Source organism: Thermobia domestica, chromosome 1 (assembly GCF_964235325.1).
Source record: "Thermobia domestica chromosome 1, izTheDome1.hap1.1, whole genome shotgun sequence".
NCBI classification, from domain to species: Eukaryota; Metazoa; Arthropoda; class Insecta; order Zygentoma; family Lepismatidae; genus Thermobia; species Thermobia domestica.
In genome coordinates, this window is record NC_137454.1 from 182,639,821 (window position 1) to 182,652,245 (window position 12,425).

Consider the following 12,425-nt stretch of genomic DNA (forward strand, 5'->3'; position numbering starts at 1 on the left):
TTTCCTTTTTCATATCAGACAAATACTGTGACCGACACTTAGAAAAGCTTGAACCACTTTCTTCCTCATTTTATGTCATAAAATGTAAGCAGGTATTTAGACTTGAGATAAAAGTATACGTGCAAGATGCCAACAAAGGAAACAATGTGAAGTTTAGTCTAGTGGCATTTTGATGTCCAACAATCGCAAGTTTTCTCACCTTTCTACATATGAACTTATACATAAGAATATTAATTAATAATAATGTCCTCAGCTAAATCTATTATCCATAAAAGCATTATGACGCAATTGAAATAGATAAATGCAAAATATTTTCTAAGATACCCCCCCCCAAAAAAAAAGTATGTCTTGATCCCGGTCGTGTGGTCAGAAAGTTCTTTAGAGAACTCTTTTTATTGCACTTATTAGACATAGCTGTCCGTCAGATCGTTGCACGGGTTTTGCTCTATCGTAAGTTCCTCTCAGTTATTTTACACTTATCCAAGGGGGTCTAGGAGGGCCGGACCCCTAAAATGTTCACGATAGGTTTGCAAATGAACTATAATATATAGATGAATTATAATATTGTTGGATCGGGCCTCCGTAATTTCTACCGCCCTCCCCCCCTACATTTTTGGTCTGGCTACCGGCCTGGCCTTTCCCTTTAGTTATGATTTAGTCTCGAGTTGAAGAACTCTTTGGTTTTATGTGAGCCGCAAACTGAAACAACATAACCTAAAAAGATTAACTCGAAAAAGTTTTCTAATTACTTTTCGTTAATCATCAACAAAGCACCACACCATAATCGAAAAAAGTAGTGTATATTATATTTAAGATAAAGAGGCATATATTTAAGATATGATGGCTGAAATTAAAGAAAGATTTTTTTATTGCTGCGGGTGGAGTGGTTATAATGTATGTAATTGCTTGCATTGTATTCCATTCTTAATCCTTCTTTGTTCATCCTTTTAAAAGTGAGCATTTTTAAAAAGTACTCGTAATTTATTTCTTGTTTACACTTGCTTGTTATCTTTAATTAAAAAAAGTTATTAATTATATTTCTGAAATTTCCTCAAACACGATTATTTGTATTCAAAAGCATCATCAGTTAATTTATTAATCTTCCCAAGATTACTCGCAATTGACAGTGAATGAAATGCATTTATTTCTCGAAGTGTACTTGGCCTCATCAACTTTTTTTTTTTTAATCGTCTCTTTTATCGTAGTCCCTTTGTGCGCTGTATGTGCTCCTTTGAGGACACATGTCAAATTTGTGCATTTACTATCAAAAGACAAACTAAAATAAATGTTTTACTCTTCTCCACTTTTGAATTTCCAAGCCCTTTGTTTGTTCGAGTATTGTTCGTATAAGAATCTGTTCACTTTCCCAACTATATAGACGCTTAGAGACTGAGATCATAAGATTTTAATAAGATAAGTAATCACTTCCAATTTCAATCTTTGTCGCATGGAGGACGATACGATGGGTCACTGGTAGAGCGCTCATCTCTAGTGTCAGGCATCCCTGGTTTGATCCCGCCAACGCAAATTTGTGGGGGAAAACACTGTAGCCGCAGTTTTCTCGGGGCTTTTCCATTTTCAAAAACATTCTCATTCCGCCAATTCTATTATGATCATTCACTTCCATTACAGTCACCATGTTTTCTTCTCTTATCGTTACTGGAAAGTAAAAATTATCCAGAAAGCAACCAAAAGTGTTGTTGAATTAAAGCATTACTGAGAAATCGGACTATTCGATTATGCATATAACAGTGATGGAATGGGACATGGGCCACTTGGGTCTCGACTTTTGTCTGAGTCATCCGGGTCCGGGTTCGCTTCTCAGACTCGGTCTGATTCGGTGACTGAACGAACCCGGACACCAAATCATATCCGGAAACTCAGATACACCTGGTGACTGAGAAGCAACCGAAATAGCTCTGCAGAATTACTGCAAAAATTTTATTTATACTTCATTAATGATGTTCACTGCTTGAGCTAGAACATTAATTTGCCCGATTCTTGATGTGACATTTCTTAATCAATATACCATGTTTTGAATATTTCAAATATAATTTCATGTTTATTCGTCTTCAAGCATGTGGTTTTTGATTATAGCCTATAACAAAAAAAATTAACAAAAACTGATTAACCTCAGCGGTATTTTTTATGTTCTAAACAAGAAGCTTTACAGGTCGATTAAACATTAACGATCTCTCATAAGACAAACACGTGACTTATCTTTTTTTTGCGATTTTGAATGTTGGTACCCTTATAAGCGTTGTAGTTATCTTTCAGTGTAACAATAGACACAAGGAAGCAAGAAAGCTAACAATAAAATTATATTTAGTGGAAAGGCGATGAGAGAGGAGAGAATCAGGTTTGTTAGAACTGCATTAGTAGCCTCACACACTTCTCATGTATATGACGTTCCATCTCTGGGTTCTATCGAATCATCGGGTCACTCCGGATGATTGGTCGTGGTTTCTCAGTCATGGGTCTTTCTGGGTCTGATTGCAGTGTCTCTTCCGAGTCATGTTACACGAAATTCGTGACCTATTCCATCAGTGGTAGACTATCTATATGGCAACACCAAACATGTTATAAGAAAAACGAAAAACAAAAATATGGAAAGATATTGAAATACAAAAAAAAAAAAAAAAAAAAAAAAGATAACATTGATCTAATTTTAACCACTTCCGGTTTGAATAGAGAATTAACGGAGGAGATGGCAACTATCCTTAGTATTCTGAATCGATTGCAAAAATTCGCATCACGATATCTCTTGCTGTTTTTGCTCTGATACTTGTCAAGAGACCGACAGCGCCCCTTATGCACAGCATAGTTTGGAAGTCTAAAAGAGGGATCAGTGTGAAGTTGGCCAAATTAATTTTGTAAATATATATTGAATTGTTTCGAAACGAACTATTTTTTTCAAAGCTGTTAATAACAAAGGATTGATTTTGGTTTTGAATCGAAATTTAAAAAGGGAGAGGCTCCATACACATATCAAAATACCGAAATATAGTTTTTGATGCATTTATTTTTACACAGTCGTGCAACAGCATTATTATTCTGTGCATACATATATTCAAAATTGTGAGTAAAATGAAAAATTACTCCATTTTACGCAACTAGGTGAATCGTATGATGTATACCGATGCTTGAGTCAAAAGTTACTCGGAGTGGTGGATGTAGGTACATATTTTGGAAGAGGTTTCTCATAGGGTTTTTTTTTTTTTTTTTTTTTTTTTTTTTAAGGGGGCATTAATCTACGGCTTAAGTGGAATCCAAACCATATGAGCTCCCACCGGGAATCAAATTCGAGTCTCCTGCGCCGAAGACGCTTATGCTAAGCATATAAGGAATAGCTTATAGACTATTTTGTGTTTACATAGCTTAGACATATAGGGACATATGCAGAATCATTTTGACACGTGATTAGTGCTATACTAAAGAGTTCGACTAACATAAGGTTCCTGTAGTAGTCACGCCTTTAGTATGACGCTAATCATATATCGAAACGACTCTGCATAAGGCGGATTGTATCTAAATTACTACTTTGAAAAAAAATGGATACACTGTAACAGCTCTTTTCTCCATAAAAACAACACTGACGCCCACCGCTATTGCTTCATTGCATGTATTTACGTTACATGCTTTCTTAATAAACAAACAAAAAAAAAATCGAATTTACACCTTTCATCTTTTTCTGCATCTCATAATGCATAGGAAGGGAGTTCATATATAAAAATATACTCTCTAACATGTAAGAGTACAGCTTTTATATATAACAATAAACTTAGCAAGAAATCTCACTATACTTGTTTTCTTCATCCGAAGAAAAAAATAATAAAAAGTACGGGTCTCGTTCCCCTTATATTTCCTGGACGTGAGATTATGTTGGGTAATGGAATACACTGTGAGGATCGATCTTTCATGTTGATCTATGCACTAGCCCAGAATCTCAAACTTTCCGATAACGTGGACCCCCTGTTCATTCGGGAAGTGATCTGCGGACCCCCTTGTAATGCTAATTTGAAATTTCACATGCTATTAAAAATATACTAATTAGAATTATTACTGACAAGAAAAAGATTCAGAAAAATAATGCAATAAGTAATTTATTCTAAAGATACATGATTGTTTCCTAGTGAAGGAAATTTCAATTGAAAATACAGTAAGTTTCTAGACTAAAAATCATTTTTTAAAAAGGGAATTCACTTGATAAACAACGTTCTCAAATCTGTGGGATCACTAATGTGAGAAATGAAATTCTTTGTGTTTTTTCCATAATTGCATTGAAATGTGGAGTCAGTGATGAACATTTTCCGGAAAATTTATATTGTCTTCATCGCTAAATAGCGTTATGACTCCACACCGATCGTACATGAAGGTTTAAAGGAGTAACGCATTTCAAAACTCCTATGCTGGATAAAGAATTCAAATTTTTGTACTTTACCCGTTAATACATTGTACAGATCAATGGTATACGATATGAACTTGTGTGCCTGAACTCCTCTTTATAACGTTATGTATACGCCACTGGGGGTTCTTGTGTTCAATTTGAGTTGTCATTTGTGAAATCTTTGTGAAATCTTTGATTAAATCTGTGCTGAGCAAATGTATTTCATTGCAAGTCCAGTATCACGTGAAAAAAGACAAGCAATATACTGCAAATACCGAAAAAAAAAGTGTTCTCAGCAATCGGCATTTTTGCTATTCAGCGTTCTTTACCAGAAATGGAACGATTAGCTTCAAACTCCTCTTCCGTACAAGCTGCAGATTACTAGACAGTGGTCAGTGGTGTCAGGTTACTTAGAGGGATGGAAGTATCGAAAAAGAAAATTCCTACGAAGGTCGCAGACAAATGACATCCCACACCCTCTGCCCCATCCTTCACGAGGAAAAAAAAAATAAAGAAGGGGAGGTAAACTTCTAACTCAATCTTCCAAATTGGGTTCGACAACACTGCCATCTATTTTTGTAAATTTCATAAAAACTGAAAGCTATGCCCCCTGCGAACGTAAAATTGTACTTCTTTCTGACGACTTCATCCCTTTAGACTAACCTTAATATAAAAATTTCCTCAGATATCTCTATTTATTCTAAGATCATGATTTGTACATTATTCTCTTCAGAATAAAACAAATTTTCAAACAGTACCCTTCAAATGTCTCCATCATGTATCTGGGGCGGGTAAATCACGAAAAAAGAAATTTTCTGTTAAAAATGTCTTTAAAAAATACCTCTGTGGCCACCTTCCCCTGTTTTAAGGCAGAGATCTGAAACAAATCTGAAAAATACTGAGGGGTGCACTGAGTAAATGTGCAAAATTTCAATCTTACAGGTGCAAAAGTAAGCCCGTGAAAAACAATATTCCCCAAATACCCCAGATTTCCGTATATAACAGGATCTCAGGTAACAGTTTCCTGAGACATCCTTATTTATCCTAGGAGCATAGTACGTACATCATTTTCTTCAGAATAGAACAGCCTTTCAAAGGGTACCATTCATATGTCTGTATCTGAGACGGGAAAATCACGAAAAAAGCTATTTTTTGTTAAAAATATCCTTTTTTAAACATTTTTGCCCCTCTGGACCCCGCTGTTTCCACGCAGAGATCTGAAAACATCTGAAAATTATTAAGGGGTGCACTGAACGAGTGTGCAAAATTTCAGTCTTCTGAATGCAAAATATAACCCGCCAAATAATAATAATAATAATAATAATAATAATAATAATAATAATAATAATACCCATAACAAAAAATATCTTTTTAAATTTATGACATCATCACACACTATGCCTCAACGCAGAAAGGCGTGGCAGGGTAGGTAAAAACCATGGTTTTTATTGAAAAAAAAATCGTTTTTTTTTGTTTAAACCTGTTTTTTTTGGGTTTAAACCAGTTTTTTTTTTTAAAAATTAAATGATTTACTCTATGTATTTATATCACATATGAACAGAAATAAGTTTGTTTCACTTTGGTGTTATTATGCAACAACCGGGTTGTGCTGGAACGGATCACATAAGCTTAAAGCGGAGTCCAAACCGTTTCTCGTCTCTTACACCCGAAACAAACTGTCCTCCATTTGAACTTGAAAACTTGACTAATTGGCCACAAATGCGATACGTCTGCCGACTCACTCACGAAGGACTCCTGATACGTTGTACTGATCTTTACATACTTTTAATATAATTGTCTAATTGTCAAGAGCCATTTCAGAAGGACAAAAAGATAAACAGTTGCACAATTGAAACCATTATACAGAATTACATATGGACAGTTTCAAAATACTGCAGAGTACAGAACTAATTTATTCCAAATTAGTTCACTACGACTTTGATTAGTCCAAGTTAAAGAAATACAACGACGTAATTTTCATATCGGTAAGAAAAGTGAATAAAAATAAGAATTATTTGAGTCGACTTTGGCTCTGACCCATTTATACATAAATAGATACCAAAGATATTTCTGATTTCAGTAAATGCATCTCGGGGGGTTTGTATGACCCCCCTTCCCCAAAGTACGATATTTTGATGTATAACGATACAATATTTAGAATTTTCCTTTGATTGCAATTGCATAACAATAATAACAAACTATTAAAAAATGACAAAAGAAACATTCATAACCTTACAAAAAAGTTGCTTTTGTAGTATAGGGCTAATTTCTTTGAGTAATGAATGGGGAATTTAAATTTGAATATAAGAGGAATAATATGCGGAAGTGACATGCGATAACCCACTAATGTGTGTGTTGAAGATTTTACGAAAACTTACACTTTTACAAACATTTTTCGTTTTTTGCATGGTTTAAACCAGCCAACCCTGCGTGAAAGCATATGTAACGTGTTCTAAAATGCCTCCAGCCTTACAGAAAACGAAGTAAAATGCCTTATTGGTACTTTTTAAATTGAATAATGAAGATTCTACCATATCACCTAAAAATAGGTGATATAATTTAAAAGGTCAAGCATTAAGGAAAAAGTACAGCAACGTTTATCAAAAAGACACTCTTTTTTTCACAAAAGTTACTGATATTTGGCAGGGGTCTATTTTTAAAAACTCAGAACCAGCTTGTGGCATGAAATACATAAATTTCGCCTGAAGTTATAAAATTAACAAAAAAAGGGGGATAGGACCCCTCTAAATACGCTCTATTATCTGAGGACAAACAAACAGACACGCACAAAAAAGAATTTTCGTCTTAAATGTCAATGGTGATTTCCCCGTTGGAATAGTTAACTATTTTAAAGCCCAAACCCAATTTTACGAAAAGAAGAAGGAAGGATTGCTCCGTTACCTGTTCAAAACGGGATTTTCCGTAATCATCCTCTGCATGACACTTTTTTTTCATACTATACTGTACATTTGAGTCTCATTGTATTATGATTATTAACTTCCATAATCGAAATAACAGAACAGAAACGGGATTTTACTTATTTTCATTTTAAATTAATTTATTTAGGAATTCGATTTAAATCAACGATTTTTATTAAAAAAATCAAGTGATTTAAATCTTGATTTAAATCAATCCACCCTGATAAATTCAATGGTGATGCGAGGTAAATTGATTTATAATTTTATTTTCGGGTTAAATTCCAAAGTTGGGCGTCCCTTTCCAGCAAAATTTTTAAAATTTACAGGAAAAATATGGATAATTTGATCGTTCGTGTGTTTGATAATATATAAGAGTCTCCAAAAATCTGTTTATTTGTTATATATAAGCGGTTATAAACATGGGACTATACGACGAGCGGAGGGAACTACTTGGCGCAAGGTAACCGAACAGTTGCATTATGGGAAAGAAACGAGCATTTATGTTATCAACATGGCGAATGTACAAGGGCAATGAACTAACACTTTTAACATTTGTGAAGCAATACGTTGATAACGAGCAAAATCTTTTAAAAGTTTGTGAAGAGCACGGATTAATGAACCTAATAACAAATTGCAGAAAGTGTGGAAAGGAGACAACAGCGAAAAAACGTGGCGAAAGCGGACGCCCAACTTCGGAATAAATGCCTTACTTTCTGACTATAGAAGTATCGAGACTGAAAAAAGTGTCAAATAATTTGTATTTATTTTTTCAAACAATCTCTCCAGACTCTCCCTGTACTCTAATAAATTAAACTAGCGAAATGAGTAGCATATTTACTCTCAAATACAATATATTCATTGATGTTTTTCAAACGCTTTTTTTTTCCCCCCTTCATTTTAAAGACTAACAGGAAGACGGAATTTCTCTGCTCTTTAACTGCTGGCTAGCCATGTGTCAGGTGTCACTGAAGCTTGATTTACAGCATCTCCTCCCTCCAAATGATCAGAAGGGAACATTTCTTTGGATTTCTACACAAACATGGCATTCACCATATACCTGGCAACTCTGAAAAAAGTTTGCTTTTGGAGAATAATAAACTATCGTAAAACTTTTCAGAGGGCAACAGGCAACAACTATACCCTGTGCTCCCCACTTCCTCACCCCGCACTTGTATTCTCCTCTGAAGGGGACAGTAGTAACGAAGCCCCTTATTTACTACATGCTAAAAGAAATACAAAGCTCTACCCCAACCTGAAAATGTAAGAAATGTGTCATAATTTGGTAGAACCATCTGCTCAAGTAATGTCTTAGTTAACCTAACTTGAACAAACAAAAAAATAAATATGTAGGGAAAGAGCACGAATTTTAACCAAAAAGTTCTGGCTCCCCATTCCAAAAATAAGCCTTTAACCCGAAGATATATAGTTAAAAGTAGTAGTGTCGGATATAGTATACGACAGTGCCTCGTTACTTCCCGAGGACGCACGAAGTGCAGTCTTTTACAGATTATTCACTGAACATCTAGGAACTTAAAAATGGGGTAAAAAAGCGAGTGTCGTTCACTTTTGTGGTGGTACGAATATAAAGAACAACGTATGTATTTCACTATTGGGATCGTACAACTTGTTTATTTTGATGCACGGTGAACTCTCTTCAACTGTTTGAGAGTTGTATGCAGTAGTAGCAGGTCTACCGTGATTGATTACCGGTTTTTGAAGGGTTGTTTCGTGAAGGTTTGGGCTCATCCCGTAGAGGTTTTTGTGAACTCGCGTTTTTTTACTTTCGCTTATTGGTAATTTGCATTTTCGGGATTTTCTTGCGGGCCGTATAACGTCCTGCAGTTCTAGACAGAGGTTCCGCCTACATGGGGGTGCCATTTTTTTTTTGGTTCTGCCTATATTGACGGAGCTTGTGCTTTGTGGTCTGCAGGTGGCAGTACGGTAGGAAGAAGATGAAAATGGTGATATTTGTACGTGTAAGTAAGTAAAGTGCGTGGATCGTGAAGTAAATGTGCGATCTTAATATTTTTTTATATTTGTGCTTTAAAATCATGTATTGCAGATAATAAGTGATTTTTTTGTGTTGATTGATAGTTTAATGTATTAAAATTTCTGCACGTTTGCGGTAAGCACTTCTATGTTGCTTAGTAGGTCATTGTAGGCATTAACTTTTCCAGAGCTTTATATTTCGTGATTAACAATAATATAGCCCTTGTACTTCGGGCTATATGTGCGCTTTTTCGCTTGGTACTCCCTCCCTAATTTTTATTGCATTCTTAAAATGGCCCTTGTACTTACAGATGTTTTTCTAAGAATGTGTTTTTTTATATGGTATGCGAAGAATAATAATGTGCCCTTGTACATTTTGTATGAGTATATGTGGGGCATTTGAAACACATATCGCATGTCACGTGCACATGGATGCTTCTTACTGTTGCACTATGTATAAAAATGATTTTATTACATGTAGAAGTAGTAATAGAACACGCAAGAGACCCAGATCATGTTGTATTCACTCTTCATATTGGAGTGTGAATACCAGTGGCGGCTGGTACTATATGTTGCATGGTTGTGCAACCGGATATTTTTTTAAATACTAAAAATATTTTTAAGTGTTAAAGTAGTGTATCAGTAAAAAATAAACCTTTGCTCTTGAGCGCAAAACAGTATTGATGCATTTCTAAAAAAAGTCAATTAAAAAAACGGAAAGAAAGAGAGAGATTTACCTTTCCGGTGGCAGCGAACGTTGCCACTGGAAGCAGTAACATTGAGCATATGGCAGCGAGCTCCTATCTCTTAACATGGGGAAGTGGATTTATTCTTGCAACGCTCCTATCTTCAAGTATTGGTCCCTTACGGTTGCATTTTTTCCGCAACTGGTCAGCTTCTGTAATAGTTACGAATTCCTCCGCTTAGCAGCGCTTGACTCAGTTGATAGGGTGGGGAAGATACAGACGCGTGGAAGAAAGAAGTTATTCACAAAACATAAACTCGCAAAGAACAAATATAAGTCTGGTGGTAGCAGGGACGGATCCAGGCTGAAAGTTTGGGGGGCGATCGTTCGAAGTCAATAGATTTTATTTAACATTTATAATACAAAGGTGAAAATTCTTGTGATAAGATTTATTTTTTTAAAAAAATCCTATTCTGGGGGGGGGGGAGGAAGGGGGGTCAATCGAGTCTCCAAGAAGAAAATGTCTTACTACGGGTCTAATTCCTAGCTCTGTGTCCTTCGTGCACATGATTCCGTGTTCGATTTCCGGCGGAGAGCATAAATTAATATAAAATCATTCACTTCCAATACTCATCTGTCTTCTTTAGCCTAATTTGCTGAAATGTTAAACTATTTTTTTTTTAATTTTCAAAGGAAAACATCTTAGATTTCATGCTTCTTTACAGACAAAAAAAAAAAAAAAAAAAAAACGTGGTTCCTGAAAATGGACTTTTTGTTCCGTATATTTATACAAAGAAATGTTAACAAAATGCATATTGTCGGAGGAGAGAGGTGTTTCTGGACCCCAAAGAAAATAAAGCGGAAAATATTTGCGGTAGCGATGCTTTCTATTCAGAGAAACTTGGCGAGCAGCATTTCAGATTTCAATAAAGTCATAGAAAAATTTGAAGCCCGAAAGATCGAAGAAAGACCTTCTATTCTAAAATAATGCATAGTTTATATAATTAAATAATGTTGTTTAACTGCGTGCATGCAATTTTCTTGCTTTTTTCTTCTTTTCGGATTAACGCCATCATTCATGGCTTACAGCACATACTATATATTCGATTTATCTCGTGTCCAATAACATGAGTGTAGAGGTTTTGTATATAAATAGTGTATAAACGTACATTGATAGTGGTTGTTTGAAAAAAAGGAAATAGCTTATATATTAAATTAATATTCGAGAAATAATTTAATCAATAATATACAATTAGAGCTTAAAAGACTTTCCTCTTCATATTTCCTGAATATTTCTTGGATAGGACTCAAGAATGCTGGGGGAGGGGAACACTTGCGCGTACCTACATACCTTTGATATTGCAACATTGCAACCGGTGCTTGTACAGACTACGAGCCGCTACTGGTGAATACAACATGATCTGGGTCTCTTGCGTGTTCTATTACCACTTCTACATGTAATAAAATCATTTTGATACGTAGTGCAACAGTAGGAAATATGCACGTGCACTGGACATAATGAGGTCCTCTTGTATACTATTACCGTAGTGTCTTCTGAGGTCTGATTATGATGTTTCAATAAATATTTATCCTTTTGCTCTTACGTGTCTAGTGCAAGGCTATTTATTTCGATTTAAATAAATGTTATGAAATTTGATAACAGAAAATCAGCATGATATTAAATAGTGAATTAAAAAAAAAACAAAATTAAAACAAGAAATTAGTAATCTTCTGCAGAAATTAGTAATCTCTAATTCACGCTTACCATATTGCTTGTCACTACACTTGCCCTGTCAACTCCCACCAAGCAGACACCGTCGGCTACACGCACATTCTGCTAACGTGGCGCCTCCCGCATTCAGCGTTGCCAGGCAACACCATGATAATCAAAGTTGAAATTGATCCCAAGCCGTAACAGTATTCGCTTACGCAACTCAAATAATGCAATAAATATTTCTAAGTTGTGCCGGCCGGTGGTTGCTGATCTTGGATGTTGCAGTACGAACGATCGGAGACAGAAATAGAAACTGGATTCATTAACTAATCAACATAAATTTAGACATACGTACTATGTGATATGTGAAAATAAATATAATTATGAACAAAAATATTGGAACATTTTATCCAATTACTCATCTTATTAGAAAATATATTCTCCTTTTGATTGCAGCAAATTTTCTATTACAAACTCGTTAAATTCTGGTATTTCCATTATATGGTCTTTTTCGATTAATGCCAAGACTGATAACCTTTCTTGAAACATCGAATTTTTTAAAAATATTTTAATTCTATTCAATGTGCAAAAACACCTTTTCCTTCTGTTGACGTCATAGATACAGTTAATATCAATTTCATAAGCTTTGTAGATTTTCTAAATGATTTTCCTAGATTATATTGAACAATTAATTCTAGCAAATTCATATCCCTGACAGTGATCGTAGTATTA

At 35.0% G+C, this 12,425-nt stretch overlaps 1 protein-coding gene across 1 annotated transcript in view; it reads right to left on the reverse strand.

Moving 5' to 3' along the window:
* LOC145691864 (protein SEC13 homolog) overlaps nt 1–11,858 on the reverse strand; it is a 61,107-nt gene extending 49,249 nt beyond the window's left edge. The window contains exon 1 of the mRNA XM_081767177.1: nt 11,745–11,858. Within this exon, the coding sequence (XP_081623303.1) occupies nt 11,745–11,747 (3 nt within the window). The 5' untranslated portion in view covers nt 11,748–11,858. The remainder of the gene's footprint in view (nt 1–11,744) is intronic.
* Nucleotides 11,859–12,425: the final 567 nt, after the last annotated feature.